Source organism: Coregonus clupeaformis, unplaced genomic scaffold (genome assembly GCF_020615455.1).
Source record: "Coregonus clupeaformis isolate EN_2021a unplaced genomic scaffold, ASM2061545v1 scaf0178, whole genome shotgun sequence".
Classification (NCBI taxonomy): domain Eukaryota; kingdom Metazoa; phylum Chordata; class Actinopteri; order Salmoniformes; family Salmonidae; genus Coregonus; species Coregonus clupeaformis.
The window spans coordinates 411,598-429,150 of NW_025533633.1; the positions used below are offsets into that span (position 1 = coordinate 411,598).

Genomic DNA, 17,553 nt, shown 5'->3' on the forward strand with positions numbered 1-17,553 from the left:
CATCCTTCTTACCCACAAAGAAGAATCCTGCCCCCAGGGGTGATGACGAGGGACGAACGAGACCAGCAGCTAGGGACTCCTTGATGTAGGTCTCCAACGCCTCACGTTCAGGTCGGGAGATACTGTATAACCTTCCCTTGGGGTAGACAGCTCCAGGGACCAGGTTGATGGCACAATCATATGGTCGGTGGGGAGGAAGTGACAGAGCCTTCTGCTTACTGAAAACTTCCCCAAATCGTGATATGTCTCGGGAACCAGGGACAAATCTGGGGGTTTAGCCTCAATCACCTGACTGGGAACCGAATGGGGGCAGGCAGTCTTGAGACAGTTAGCATGACAATCAAGGCTCCAACTCGTTACCTTGCCCGTCACCCAATCGAACGTGGGATTGTGTTCCTTCAGCCAGGGGTATCCAAGGACCAGAGGAACATGGGAAGACGGCAGAATGAAGAATGAAATCATCTCAGAATGATTCCCCGACAACCGCATCTTAACCCGGTTCAGTCCTCATCGTGATACGTGCCAGACTACTGCCGTTCAGAGTGGTCGCTTCAATGGCTTCCGGCAATTGCTCCTTGGAAAGCCCCAGCTGTTCCACCAACTCGGCATCAAGAAAGCTTCCATCGGCACCTGAATCGATAAAAGCGTTAAGCGCTAAGCTCTGATTCCTGTTCACAAGGGTAGCCGGAAACGGGGTCTGACAGAGGTACTGAGAGGTTGAAACTGGCTCGCTAACAGTCCTCCCAACTTTAGCGAGCCGGGCAGTTTGACGACCGCCGGGAACAAGTGGAGATGTAATGTCCCGAGCGACCACAGTAGAGGCAGCAGTTGGTCTTACGTCTATGTTGACGCTCCTCCTTGGTTAACCCGTGCCGCCCCCACTTGCATGGGTTCAGAATCGGAAGAGAGGTCCTCTCCACTAATCCTTTGTGGTGGAGAATGATCGGCGTGTTCTGGTCCACCACCCGACCCGACTGGGAACTGAGAAGCTGATCGATTGGACGGACCCCATTGCTTCTCCCTCCTTCGCTCTCGGACTCGATTATCCACCCGAATAGACAAGGCTACCAAGCTGTCCAGGTCACTAGGCTCCGGATAAGAGATCAACCCATCCTTGAGCTGCTCCGACAGACCCTGGTAAAAGGCCGCTTGCAAAGACTCCTCGTTCCACCCACTCTCCACAGCCAACGTCTTGAACTCGATCACGAAGTCGGCCACGCTGCAGTTCCTTGGTGAAGAGAAAACAGGCGCCTAGCTGCGTCCCTCCCTCGGACGGAATGGTCGAAGAGCTTCCTCATCTCGGCCGTGAACCCCTGGTATGAAGCCATGCAGGGATCCTGTCGTTCCCAAACGGCTGAAGCCCACTCCAGCGCTCGACCACGCAGCAACTCAATCACAAAGGCTATCCTAGCCTTGTCTGTGGCATAAGAGTAGGGCTGTAGATCGAACACTAATCCACACTGCATAAGGAAGGAACGGCATCTTCCCAGCTCCCCCTCATATTTATCCGGCGTCGGAACCTTTGGGCTCACGGAGGGACACAACTTCAGAAGCGGCAGGCGAGATGGGTGAAACCGGTAGTGGGTCCTCCACCGGACACTGGCGTTGGTTCTGGACCTCCGTCAGACCGGAAGAAAGGTTCCGAACTGACAACGCGATCTCCTGTAGTACCGTGCTATGATGGCCCAACATCTTCTCCTGCTGGGTAATGGCATGGCGAACAGAGTCCAGGTCCGCTGGGTTCATTACTGGCCGGATCGTTCTGTCACGGTTCCCTCAGACAGAACCCAGAAGCAGACCAGGACAAGGAGAGTTGAACGAAGGTGAGGGTTTATTACAGATTCAAAAAGGTGCAGAATAATCCAGGGACAGAGCGGGCGGCGTGGATGAGTTGTTGAGGGTGCAGTTGTTGGTCCAGTGATGGCTCGGCAGCCGCCGACCATCAGGCAGAGGTAGGGTGAAGGTTCCGGACGAGTGACTGCAGATGGGACAAAAACGGAGGTAAGTAAACCAAAAAAACCAACAAGGTACAAAACAACAAAACTAACGCTAGACGCTCTAGGACTGATACTCTGACAAAACCTACTGTTCATGGCTAACGATCCGGCAGGAACTGGATGTTCGGCCAGAGCCTAAGAAGGGTGATGATCAGGACCAGGTGTGCAGATTGCTGATGGGATGCAGGTGCGGAAAACAAGAGCGCTCCCCGGAGCGTTCCCGAACCCTCGGGAAACTGGAGATTACGAACAGGAAAAACTAGTCACCAGACAGGACCCGACTCAGACAGCCGGGATCGTTACATGTGCGTCATAACTCCACCAGTCCTACCGATGATATCATTTACAAAGATTATACCTTTTTTAAACATTCTGTCAAAAAATAAAGGTTTTTTGTCAATTAGTATATTTGAATTTAACCACAATATTTGTTGCATTATTTGTTCTGTCGTTTCTGGAGGATTAAATTGAAATTGCAACCAACTTTCTATGGCTTGTTTTAGAAATAGTGACATTTGGGAGATTATTTCCTTTTCAAATAACTGAAAGTGTGAGGTTGTAATCTGAATAAAGGGAAAAGGCCTTTCTTGAACATTGGGTGAGACAATCTTACTAATTTGCTTGAGAACCAGTTCGGATTTAAGTATAACTTTTGTAAGACTGAAGCTTTTAGTGATAGGTCTAATGCTTTAATATTTAATAATTTCTGTCCTCCGAATTCATATTCATTATATAAATATGCTCTTTTAATTTTGTCTGGCTTGCCGTTCCAAATAAAATTAAATATTTTTTTCTCATATAATTTAAAAAACTGTTCGCTAGGCGTAGGCAAGACCATAAGCAAATAGGTAAACTGTGATAATACTAATGAGTTAATCAGGGTGATTTTTCCACAAATTGACAGGTATTTTCCTTTCCATGGTAGTAAGATCTTATCTATTTTTGCTAATTTTCTATTAAAATTTATTGAAGTGAGATCATTTATTTCCTTTGGGATATGTATTCGAGTATATCCACATCACCATCAGACCATTTTATTGGTAAACTACATGGTAATGTAAAAATTGTATTTTTTTAGTGATCCAATACGTAATATAGTACATTTGTCATAATTTGGTTGTAATCCAGAGAGGTTAGAAAATGTATCTAGATCCTCTATGAGGCTGTGGAGGGATTCTAGTTGTGGATTTAAAAAAAACATGAATCATCAGCGTACAATGACACCTTTGTTTTTAAGGTCTTTATTTCTAATCCTCTGATATTATTATTAGATCTGATTTTAATCGCTAACATCTCGATGGCCACAATAAATAGATATGCCGATAGTGGACAACCTTGTTTCACTCCTCTTGACAGTTTAAAACTTTCAGAGAAATAGCCATTATTTACTATTTTACACCTAGGGTTACTATACATGATTTTGACCCATTTTATAAGAGATTCTCCAAAATTGAAATGCTCAAGGCATTTATATATAAACCCCAGTCGAACTTTATCAAATGCCTTTTTCAAAGTCTGCTATGAATAGCAGGCCTGGTTTCCCATATTTTCCATAGTGTTCTAATGTTTCCAATACTTGCCTTATATTATCTCCAATGTATCTTCCATGTAAAAAACCTGTCTGATTAGAATGAATAATATCCGGCAATACCTTTTTAATTCTATGCGCTATACATTTTGCTAGGATTTTTGCATCACAACACTGAAGTGTAAGGGGCCTCCAATTTTGTAAATGGACTGGATCTTTATATTTTCCACTTGTATCCTGTTTCAGTAATAATGAGATCAGTCCTTCTTCTTGAGTGTCAGATAATCTACCATTTACATAGGAGTGGTTAAAACATGCTAATAACGGTCCTCTTAGTATATCAAAAAGGTTTGGTATACCTCGACTGGTATGCCATCCAACCCTGGAGTTTTCCCAGACTTAAAGTCTTTAATTGCATCCAGAAGTTCCTCCTCTGTAATTTCACCTTCACATGAGTCTTTCTGTGTGGCTGTTAATTTGACATTATCAATAGAAAAAAAATCTCTACAATTAGCTTCAGTTAGAGGAGATGGAGGCGACTGAAAAGAAAACATATGCTTAAAGTACTTTGTTTCTTCCTTCAAAATGTCATTTGGTGAATCATGGTGACTCCGTCAATTGTAACCAGTTTCATTAAGTTCTTTTTGGTAGCATTCCTATGTTGAAGATTAAAAAAGAATTTTGTGCATTTTTCCCCATATTCCATCCAGTTTGCTTTATTTTTATAATATGTTACACTTGATCTTTCTTGAATAAGTTTCTCCATTTCTTTTTGTTTTTCCTCTAATTTATTCTGAGCCTCTATGTTACAGTTTTTATTGCCATCTATCTGTTCTGTTAGACTTTCTATTTCCTTTCTTAGTATAAACTCTTTTGACCTAAATTGCTTTTGTTTTCGAGATGAGTACTGAATTGCATGGCCTCTAAAGGCACATTTAAAGGTGTCCCATACAATAAGGGGATTCGCTGTACCTATGTTATGTTGGAAAAAATCAGTTATAAATTCCTTTGTTCTAATTATAAATAAATTATCATCCAATAGGCTTTGATTAAATTTCCAATATCCTCGCCCACGTGGAAATTCAGTAAGAGTAATATATATGCCTATTACATGATGGTCTGACCGCATTCTGTCCCCTATCAACACTTTTTTTACTTTTGGTGCCAACGAGAATGAGATAAGAAAGAAGTCAAGACGACTAGCTTGATTCAGTCTCCGCCATGTATATCTCACTAGATCAGTATATTTAAGCCTCCATATATCTACTAGTTCTAATGTATCCATGACATTCACAATTTCCTTAAGAGCATGTGGGTGATTGTTTGTGGTGTGATTTCCTTTACGGTCCATTGAGCTATTTAAAACAGTATTATAATCCCCACCATAATAATATTGTCTTGAGTTGCTTGCAGGCTTGATAATTTATTATATATATTGTCAAAGAATTGTGGATCATCATTATTTGGTCCGTAAAGGTTAATGAGCCATATCTGTTTATGGTCCAATAACATATTTAAAATAATCCATCTACCTTGTGTATCTATTTGTACAATTTGCACATTTGGATCGAAATTACTATTAATTAATATCATCACCCCTTTTGAATTTCTTTGCCCATGGGAGAAGTATATTTCCCCCCCCCATTCTTTTTTCCACGCTACTTCATCTCGAATTGTTGAATGAGTTTCCTGTATACAATAGATATTATATTCCTTCTCTTTGAGCCATGTAAATATTGTTCTTCTTTTGTTATTATCAGCTAAGCCATTACAATTATAACTGGCTATACTTATTTCACCATACACCATAATGAGATACAAGTTTCAAGTCTATTTATCATTATATATGTTTGTAAATTTACCAATAAAAAATAGCTTTACTCAGTACTTTGTTGAAGCACCTTTTGCAGCGATTACTGCCTTGAGTCTTCTTGGGTATGATGCTATAAGCTTGGCACACCTGTATTTGGGGAGTTTCTCCCATTCTTCTCTGCAGATCCTCTCAAGCTCTGTCACAATGGATGGGGAGCGTCTCTGCACAGCTATTCTCAGGTCTCTCCAGAGGCGTTCGATCGGGTTCTGGTCCGGGCTCTGGCAGGTCGTTGTCCTGTTGGAAGGTTAATCTTCACCCCAGAGGTCCTGAGCACTCTGGAGCAGGTTTTCATCAAGGATCTCTCTGTACTTTGCTCTGTTAATCTTTCCCTTGATCCTGACTAGTCTCCCAGTCCCTGCCACTGAAAAACATCCCCACAGCATGATGCTGCCACCACCATGCTTCACCGTAGGGATGGTGTCAGGTTTCCTCCAGACGTGAAACTTGGCATTCAGGCCAAAGAGTTCAATCTTGGTTTCATCAGACCAAATAATCTTTTTTCTCATGGTCTGAGAGTCCTTTAGGTGCCTTTTGGCAAACTCCAAGTGGGCTGTTATGTGCCTTTTACTGAGGAGTGGCTTCCGTCTGGCTACTCTACCATAAACGCCTGATTGGTGCAGTGCTGCAGAGATGGTTGTCCTTCTGGAAGGTTCTCCCATCTCCACAGAGGAACTCTGGCGCTCTGTCAGAGTGACCATTGGGTTCTTGGTCACCTCCCTGACCAAGGCCCTTCTCCCCCGATTGCCCAGTTTGGCCGGGTGGCCAGCTCTAGGAAGAGTCTTGGTGGTTCCAAACTTCTTCCATTTAAGAATGATGGAGGCCACTGTGTTCTTGGGGACCTTCAATGCTGCAGACATTTTTTGGTACCCTTCCCCAGATCTGTGCCTCAACACAATCCTGTCTCGGAGCTCTACGGACAATTCCTTCGACCTCATGGCTTAGTTTTTGCTCTGACATGCACTGTCAACTGTGGGACCTTATATAGACAGGTGTGTGCCTTTCCAAATCATGTCCAATCAATTGAATTTACCACAGGTGGACTTCAATCAAGTTGTAGAAACATCTCAAAGATGATCAATGGAAACAGGGTGCACCTGAGCTAAATTTCGAGTCTCATAGCAAATGGTCTGAATACTTATGTAAATTTGCACACATGTCTGAATACTTTCCGAATGCACTGTACTTCCATTAATTTCTTTAACTGGTACCCAGCTACCTTCATACTAGTCTTGTGGGGCTTGTGGGCGTCCTAGAGCAAAACAACCGACATGTTCGTGCGAGTCCCACCTTTTCATAGAGGGGGTACTAGTATGTAGTCCAAACCGTTCGGACGCTACAGACGTTTTCGTGAGAAGACCGATTTTCGGGATGTCTCATGGTCTGACAAACACTGCTCTAGCACTGTCACCTTTCACCGCAGATGGGGTTGAGACGGAGCCCAAGCAAAAAAACACATCTCAAGCTTAAACTGACAGATGTATTATTGTTATTTTGTATAACGCAGGGGCGCGGACATTGACCCTAGGGTTTTTTTAACACGTATTTTCTTGTGTTTCCAGGACGGTGTTCTGGTGGATGAGTTTGGTCTGCCACAGATCCCTGCTACATAAAATTACAAATCCCTGCTACATAAAACTACAGATCCCTGCTACATAAAACTACAGATCCAACTACAGATTCCTGCTACATAAAACTACAGATCCCTGCTACAGTTTTATATGAAGAGTAACATTTCTACATTACAACGATCTGACCTGAGAACAGAAACATAACTTACTACCACTGTATTACTAAGGTATTGATGCTGTACCACCAATAGGGTTTACATTTATATAAAGTCATCTCTTTAAATTTGGTGTACCTTTAATTAGAAGTTTCGACAGACTCACTAGAATATATGGAGAGAACGGTTCAGAATATTTGGGATCAATGACAGAAAGCCATGGAAATACATACATTTGTCTCCTTTTCAGCACCAATTGGTAGATTAAAAAATACTCTGATATTGTATATTATTTAGGGATAGGAAAGTTTGAGAGCCTTTACACACTAAATATATTGGTGAATCAAAACTACAGTGGTTTGATTCATCCTGAAAGTTGCCATATTCAACTGTTCAATCCATGAAATATTGGAAGGTGAGAAAAGTGTCCAATAGGGATTGAACAGCAGTCCTATAAATCCACCCTAATAATCCTCTCTAATCATGGAACAGCAGTCCTATAAATCCACCCTAATAATCATCACTAATCATGGAACAGCAGTCCTATAAATCCACCCTAATAATCCTCTCTAATCATGGAACAGCAGTCCTATAAATCCACCCTAATAATCATCACTAATCATGGAACAGCAGTCCTATAAATCCACCCTAATAATCATCACTAATCATGGAACAGCAGTCCTATAAATCCACCCTAATAATCCTCTCTAATCATGGAACAGCAGTCCTATAAATCCACCCTAATAATCATCACTAATCATGGAACAGTAGTCCTATAAATCCACCCTAATAATCATCACTAATCATGGAACAGTAGTCCTATAAATCCACCGTAATAATCATCACTAATCATGGAACAGCAGTCCTATAAATCCACCGTAATAATCCTCTCTAATCATGGAACAGCAGTCCTATAAATCCACCCTAATAATCATCACTAATCATGGAACAGTAGTCCTATAAATCCACCCTAATAATCATCACTAATCATGGAACAGTAGTCCTATAAATCCACCCTAATAATCATCACTAATCATGGAACAGCAGTCCTATAAATCCACCCTAATAATCATCACTAATCATGGAACAGTAGTCCTATAAATCCACCCTAATAATCATCACTAATCATGGAACAGTAGTCCTATAAATCCACCGTAATAATCATCACTAATCATGGAACAGCAGTCCTATAAATCCACCGTAATAATCCTCTCTAATCATGGAACAGCAGTCCTATAAATCCACCCTAATAATCATCACTAATCATGGAACAGTAGTCCTATAAATCCACCCTAATAATCATCACTAATAATGGAACAGCAGTCCTATAAATCCACCCTAATAATCATCACTAATCATGGAACAGCAGTCCTATAAATCCACCCTAATAATCATCACTAATCATGGAACAGCAGTCCTATAAATCCACCCTAATAATCATCACTAATCATGGAACAGTAGTCCTATAAATCCACCCTAATAATCATCACTAATCGTGGAACAGCAGTCCTATAAATCCACCGTAATAATCATCACTAATCATGGAACAGTAGTCCTATAAATCCACCCTAATAATCATCACTAATCATGGAACAGTAGTCCTATAAATCCACCCTAATAATCATCACTAATCATGGAACAGTAGTCCTATAAATCCACCCTAATAATCATCACTAATCATGGAACAGTAGTCCTATAAATCCACCCTAATAATCATCACTAATCGTGGAACAGCAGTCCTATAAATCCACCGTAATAATCATCACTAATCATGGAACAGTAGTCCTATAAATCCACCCTAATAATCATCACTAATCATGGAACAGTAGTCCTATAAATCCACCCTAATAATCATCACTAATCGTGGAACAGCAGTCCTATAAATCCACCCTAATAATCATCACTAATCATGGAACAGCAGTCCTATAAATCCACCCTAATAATCATCACTAATCATGGAACAGCAGTCCTATAAATCCACCCTAATAATCCTCACTAATCATGGAACTGTGATGACAACAGTCCAGTTGTCCTGAACCGTGCGCCAGGCTCCAGGTTTAAACTGCTATGTATGGTCTGCGTTCCATAATGATTCAAATCATAGGCGAAATTGCCACAGGGGATGGGGGGACATGTCCCCCCCAACATTCAGAACAGGTCGATTAGTCCCGCCCAATAATTTATTTGAATAAAAAAGAAATGATTGCAGGAAATGCGTTTTAAAATGTTTTTTTAAATCGCCCTTGATTCAAATAGGCTACATGTCCCAAATTATTGCACAAGTTGTAATACGTTAGCCTAATATGATCCACTATTGCTAGCGATCCTCAGGAACCACCACATGAAGACAGAGGAAAGAAAGGTAAACAATGGAATGGAATGATGCAAAATGTCAGGAAACTAACACTAAAGTGACAGTTCTAAATGTAACTGGGTATAACTGACGGTGGCTACCGAAAGGAGCTAATATTTAACACCATACAAATTGTAAAATATACAGTGAAAAGTCCAGGAATCTAATTAAAACATTCTAGAAATCATAAATCAACTCAGTAGGTTTGGCGCTGTACTGTCATTTGCGCATGGCTACAGAAGCCTATAGCTTGGGTCTCCACATTTCATCCCTGACAGTTATAAAGGCCAGCATTTCAGAAACTTCACTGTGGAAAAGGTGATATGTTGGTTCAGTTTGCTGCGATATGACTGGTTTCACATTTCTCTCCAGCGATCAGAAGGTAAAATATATCTAAAACAATTGAAATGTATATTTACAATCCCTTCTCCAAACGGCTTCCTCAGTTACCTAGCTCTTACCAATAGCTCTTATCAAGTTGTAAATTCCAGTGCATGGAGAATGGTGTTGTTTCTGTCAGGAAAAAGAAAGTAGGCTAGATGTTGTTCCACTGGGAACCGACAGGTTTTCGTCGCGTGTAGTGGAATTATGAGGGAATTACAGGAAGTCAAGGTCAGAATAGGGCGTATCTGTAGAAACACATCAGCCACACCTTCATTTCTTTGATCGACCACCCTAAACAAATAGTGGGTGAATAGAATGCTATTCTCATGCTTAAATTCAAGGTCAGAATACGCATAGAGAGAAAAGTGGATAAAAAGGGAACTACGTTCCATTTACGCTTAAATCAGGTCGGAATTCCCCACTCTGAGCATAATTATTTCTACATTGAACAAAAATATAAATGCAACATGCAACAATTTCATATAGTTCAGTTACAGTTCATATAAGGAAATCAGTCAATTGAAATAAATAAATTAGGCCCTAATCTATGGATTTCACATGACTGGGAATACAGATATGCATCTGTTGGTCACAGATACCTTTAAAAAAAGGTAGGGGCATGGATCAGAAAACCAGTCAGTATCTGGTGTGACCACCATTTGCCTCATGTAGCGCGACATCTCCTTCACATAGAGTTGATCAGGCTGTTGATTGTGGCCGGATGTGGAGGTCCTGGGCTGGCGTGGTTACACGTGGTCTGCAGTTGTGAGGCTGGTTGGACGTACTAACAAATTCTCTAAAACGACGTTGGAGGCGATTTGTGGTAGAGAAATTAACATTCAATTGTCTTGCAACAGCTGTGGTGGAAATTCCTGCAGTCAGCATGCCAATTGCACGCTCAAAACTTGAGGGCATTGTGTTGTGTGACAAAACTGCACATTTTAGAGTGGCCTTTTATTGTCCCCAGCACAAGGTGCACCTGTGTAATGATCATGCTGTTTAATCAGCTTCTTGATATGCCACACCTGTCAGGTGGATGGATTATCTTGGCAAAGGAGAAATGTTCACTAACAGGGATGTAAACAAATTTGTACACAAAATCTGAGAGAAATAAGCTTTTTCTGCATATGGAACATTTCTGGGACCTTTTATTTCAGCTCATGAAACATTGGACCAACACTTTACATGTTGCGTTTATATATATATATATATTTTTTTTTTTTTTTTTTTTTCGGGGGGAATGGATCAGCTTAATATTGCAGATAGATTGTATCTTCTATCAATGTAATTGTCTGCATCACTTCCAATCCCCCATGTTTTTTTTTTTTTTTTTTTTTTTTTTATATATATATATTTTTTTATATATATACTCCCCTTTATTACTTTTCAACCCCACCATCCTTTCCCTACTTGGAGTAAATTAGTGAACAACAATTCCCAGGCCTCTACTTCCGGTCTATACTTACTATCTACACCTTATGGACACAGTTAATTTTACAATAATTCTATTATATATATACATATATATATACATATACATACATACATACATACATACATACATATCATTATTATTATTATTATTATTTATTTATTTTTTTGCTCCTGAACTACTTCTACTCTCAACCTCTCCGATCGTTTTCATGATGTCCATCCGGTTTGCTTCTATATGCCATATCTTTCTAACTGTGCTCTTTCCCAAAAGCTCCCAACATACAGCCTATATACTTATTATGGACACAGTATGCTTTACATTATTAGCTATCTTTGTTATTATTTGTTGTTATTTGTTATTAGTCCCATCCTTCAACTCTATTCAATACCTCCCATCTATCTCTTAACACCATCCATATCGGATTTCTATTTGCCATATATATTTCAACCGTACTGTGATGTTTTACAAAAGTTCTGAACCTTTCTATTCTCATTGCTTCTACAGATTGAGAGTTAAAAATAAACAGCTTTGCTAAAAGTATTATTATATTATTGATTGATTGACTATGGCTTTTCAGATCACCCAGTAATGCTATCTGCAAGGTTAGTTCCAGGTAAATATTGCAATCCTTTAGCCATTCCTGGACCAGTGTCCAAAAACAAGCTACAAATGGACAGAACCAAAACAAATGGTCCAATGATTCCGTCTCTTCACAGCAAAATCTGCAGAGCTGGGAAGATTGTATCCCCCATATAAATAACATTCTATTGGTAGCAAGGATTTTATATAATAATTTAAATTGAAAGATTCTAATTTTTGAATCCGGTGTCGTTTTGCGTGTCAGTTCATAAACACTATGCCATGGGATCGGTACATCAAAGATCTCTTCCCAACTATTTTGCAATCTATATGGGACGGCTGTCAATCCTTTGGTCCTTAAGTGAAACTGATATATTTTTTTATTTATCACAGTTTTCCTTAACCAATTATGTTCTTTAATGCAAGGCCGACAGACAAGTTCCTTACTTTCTCCCCCTTCCACTTTCCTCTTCCATTTTTCGGGTAAAGCTGCCATTATTTGGTTGTAATTTTGGGTAGAGCAGACATTTCCATATGTTTTTGTTAGCTGCATGTGCGTCATAACTCCACCAGTCCTACCGATGATATCATTTACAAAGATTATACCTTTTTTAAACATTCTGTCAAAAAATAAAGGTTTTTTTGTCAATTAGTATATTTGAATTTAACCACAATATTTGTTGCATTATTTGTTCTGTCGTTTCTGGAGGATTAAATTGAAATTGCAACCAACTTTCTATGGCTTGTTTTAGAAATAGTGACATTTGGGAGATTATTTCCTTTTCAAATAACTGAAAGTGTGAGGTTGTAATCTGAATAAAGGGAAAAAGGCCTTTCTTGAACATTGGGTGAGACAATCTTACTAATTTGCTTGAGAACCAGTTCGGATTTAAGTATAACTTTTGTAAGACTGAAGCTTTTAGTGATAGGTCTAATGCTTTAATATTTAATAATTTCTGTCCTCCGAATTCATATTCATTATATAAATATGCTCTTTTAATTTTGTCTGGCTTGCCGTCCAAATAAAATTGAATATTTTTTTCTCATATAATTTAAAAAACTGTTCGCTAGGCGTAGGCAAGACCATAAGCAAATAGGTAAACTGTGATAATACTAATGAGTTAATCAGGGTGATTTTTCCACAAATTGACAGGTATTTTCCTTTCCATGGTAGTAAGATCTTATCTATTTTTGCTAATTTTCTATTAAAATTTATTGAAGTGAGATCATTTATTTCCTTTGGGATATGTATTCCGAGTATATCCACATCACCATCAGACCATTTTATTGGTAAACTACATGGTAATGTAAAAATTGTATTTTTAGTGATCCAATACGTAATATAGTACATTTGTCATAATTTGGTTGTAATCCAGAGAGGTTAGAAAATGTATCTAGATCCTCTATGAGGCTGTGGAGGGATTCTAGTTGTGGATTTAAAAAAAAAACATGAATCATCAGCGTACAATGACACCTTTGTTTTTAAGGTCTTTATTTCTAATCCTCTGATATTATTATTAGATCTGATTTTAATCGCTAACATCTCGATGGCCACAATAAATAGATATGCCGATAGTGGACAACCTTGTTTCACTCCTCTTGACAGTTTAAAACTTTCAGAGAAATAGCCATTATTTACTATTTTACACCTAGGGTTACTATACATGATTTTGACCCATTTTATAAGAGATTCTCCAAAATTGAAATGCTCCAGGCATTTATATATAAACCCCAGTCGAACTTTATCAAATGCCTTTTTCAAAGTCTGCTATGAATAGCAGGCCTGGTTTCCCATATTTTCCATAGTGTTCTAATGTTTCCAATACTTGCCTTATATTATCTCCAATGTATCTTCCATGTAAAAAAACCTGTCTGATTAGAATGAATAATATCCGGCAATACCTTTTTAATTCTATGCGCTATACATTTTGCTAGGATTTTTGCATCACAACACTGAAGTGTAAGGGGCCTCCAATTTTGTAAATGGACTGGATCTTTATATTTTCCACTTGTATCCTGTTTCAGTAATAATGAGATCAGTCCTTCTTCTTGAGTGTCAGATAATCTACCATTTACATAGGAGTGGTTAAAACATGCTAATAACGGTCCTCTTAGTATATCAAAAAAGGTTTGGTATACCTCGACTGGTATGCCATCCAACCCTGGAGTTTTCCCAGACTTAAAGTCTTTAATTGCATCCAGAAGTTCCTCCTCTGTAATTTCACCTTCACATGAGTCTTTCTGTGTGGCTGTTAATTTGACATTATCAATAGAAAAAAAAATCTCTACAATTAGCTTCAGTTAGAGGAGATGGAGGCGACTGAAAAGAAAACATATGCTTAAAGTACTTTGTTTCTTCCTTCAAAATGTCATTTGGTGAATCATGGGTGACTCCGTCAATTGTAACCAGTTTCATTAAGTTCTTTTTGGTAGCATTCCTATGTTGAAGATTAAAAAAGAATTTTTTGCATTTTTCCCCATATTCCATCCAGTTTGCTTTATTTTTATAATATGTTACACTTGATCTTTCTTGAATAAGTTTCTCCATTTCTTTTTGTTTTTCCTCTAATTTATTCTAAGCCTCTATGTTACAGTTTTTATTGCCATCTATCTGTTCTGTTAGACTTTCTATTTCCTTTCTTAGTATAAACTCTTTTGACCTAAATTGCTTTTGTTTTCGAGATGAGTACTGAATTGCATGGCCTCTAAAGGCACATTTAAAGGTGTCCCATACAATAAGGGGATTCGCTGTACCTATGTTATGTTGGAAAAAATCAGTTATAAATTCCTTTGTTCTAATTATAAATAAATTATCATCCAATAGGCTTTGATTAAATTTCCAATATCCTCGCCCACGTGGAAATTCAGTAAGAGTAATATATATGCCTATTACATGATGGTCTGACCGCATTCTGTCCCCTATCAACACTTTTTTTACTTTTGGTGCCAACGAGAATGAGATAAGAAAGAAGTCAAGACGACTAGCTTGATTCAGTCTCCGCCATGTATATCTCACTAGATCAGTATATTTAAGCCTCCATATATCTACTAGTTCTAATGTATCCATGACATTCACAATTTCCTTAAGAGCATGTGGGTGATTGTTTGTGGTGTGATTTCCTTTACGGTCCATTGAGCTATTTAAAACAGTATTATAATCCCCCACCATAATAATATTGTCTTGAGTTGCTTGCAGGCTTGATAATTTATTATATATATTGTCAAAGAATTGTGGATCATCATTATTTGGTCCGTAAAGGTTAATGAGCCATATCTGTTTATGGTCCAATAACATATTTAAAATAATCCATCTACCTTGTGTATCTATTTGTACAATTTGCACATTTGGATCGAAATTACTATTAATTAATATCATCACCCCTTTTGAATTTCTTTGCCCATGGGAGAAGTATATTTCCCCCCATTCTTTTTTCCACGCTACTTCATCTCGAATTGTTGAATGAGTTTCCTGTATACAATAGATATTATATTCCTTCTCTTTGAGCCATGTAAATATTGTTCTTCTTTTGTTATTATCAGCTAAGCCATTACAATTATAACTGGCTATACTTATTTCACCATACACCATAATGAGATACAAGTTTCAAGTCTATTTATCATTATATATGTTTGTAAATTTACCAATAAAAAATAGCGTAATGATTGAGTGTCCATATAGCTGTACCGTGATATTTGCATTGCTACGGAGTAGCCCTTCAATTGTTCTCCACTAATTCCCCCGCTAAAGCCCCTTCCCATCCCAAGTTGAGCCGTCATCGCCGTGATCAGCATCCCACCCACGTCCCTCCGTATCCCTAAGGCCCCGAGAGGCCAGGACCCATCCATCGAAAACAGCACATAGTGCCACCCACAAAACAAAAGCAGGTCAACCGCCAAAAGCATTTCCAATGCTTTCACCTCTATATATATATATATCTATTTATTTATTTTTTAATTATGCATATCCTATTTTTCATCATTATCAATTAATATGCGTAATAATGTCGGCAGTTCACGCGTAGATTCTAACATATAACCCGGATTGCCATTGTATTACATTTAATTCATTGACAAGTAATTATTATCCCAGCAAATAATTCCCGCGGTCCATCCCATACCCTCCCCCCCAACATCCCCACCCCCCCACAACAGACGTCAGACAAGCACACACGCACATACTCACATACTCCAACACACTCAACCCCTCCCCTCCACAGTCCACCATAAAAACAGATACTCAACAGCTGTTATATCCCAGAGCCCAACTCGAGAAATAACTTGATCTACGAGTGCAGATACAGTTAAAGCTGACTGAGAAAGCATGCAGATTGAGTAGAAATTGATAACAATGTGAGATTTGATTAATCTACTTAATCTATGTCCAGTCCTAGGTGATGGAGATCAGATCACCCTCTTCACCTGAGACACAAACACTCTGATCCCCTGTTTTAACCATTTTCCCAAGCATCTCCATGCGATCAGACCTTTGATTATTTTGTGCCACCTGGGCTACAATGATAAACCCCCTCTCTGATTGTCCGAGTGTGACCCCCTCCCCATGGGTTACTGCAGCCAGTGTTGCCAGCACTGCCACTACCTGGGTGGGCGTACCCCACCGGAATCCCCACCGGCTAGGTAAAAGGTCGTCAAGGTTCTCATTAGCAGCTTTGAGAATTTCCTTGTATATTATGCTCTCCCATCAGGGGGCTCTGGCTTTGTATGACCAACCCTGCCAGGCAGGCTCAGAATCTTGAGGGGGCGGTGCTGCTCTAGTAGGTCTCTGACCGCATTTATTTATCTGTTTAGGCTGCATATTCACAGCAGGTCCAAAAAAGAGATGGGAACTTCTCTTTGGTGTATGGGTCGCTCAGGTGGGTGTCAAGGTTATAGGGTTAGGGATCTTTCCATCATGATAGGACAATGGAAAATTAGATTAGATGTATACTATATTTAAAAATGTATATCCCTCATCCACACAAAATTGACAGCTCTCTCTCTGTACCCCTGCTCCCAGACCCCGGTCGGCTCCGGGATATGCAACCATTTCCCCTCTCACTCATTTAACGCCGCACCTTTTCAAACACAAAAATGCATACCACATGGTTGACTGGGGAAGAAATGGGCCGAGCGTGCAAACGCACCCGCATCCACATCTGCCGCAAGGGGGAAAGGACGCCAGAGAGAACACAGGACCAACCACAACAACCATCCGCCAAAACAACAACCTCCCGCCAAAAAAAAGCCATGTTCTAATTATTTGTATTTAAATATGTATTATTCTGCTTGTTATATCGTTTTATACAATACTATACTTACTATAAATGTCATTTAATATTACAATCCCTATCAGGTGCTCCAATATTTGACTCCTCTATTACCACTTAGAATAGCCATGGAGTAGTCTTTGTGTCTCTGAACATTTGGTTGTCAATATATAATTTATCCACCACTAATGCAACACGTTTCCCTTTTAATCTGTTTTCCTTGAAGATATATTTTAGTTTATATTTTAGTTCAGTGTAGTTAGTCTAGACCAGGGCTATTCAACTATACTGAACAAAAATGCATATCTCAGTTGACTAGCTTTTGTGGAGAAGTCTCTGTCCCCCCTATCAGTAGAGAACGGATCCCTATAACAAACTGCACCACCTCTGTGGGGACTTAAACTCATCAAAGTTAGC

General features: G+C 39.3%; 1 protein-coding gene across 1 annotated transcript in view; it reads left to right on the top strand.

Annotated features, from left to right (window-relative positions):
• Positions 1-7,008, top strand: part of LOC121556157 (charged multivesicular body protein 5-like) — a 36,930-nt gene extending 29,922 nt beyond the window's left edge. Inside the window, exon 6 of the mRNA XM_041870047.1 lies at positions 6,958-7,008. Within this exon, the coding sequence (XP_041725981.1) occupies positions 6,958-7,008 (51 nt within the window). The remainder of the gene's footprint in view (positions 1-6,957) is intronic.
• Positions 7,009-17,553: the final 10,545 nt, after the last annotated feature.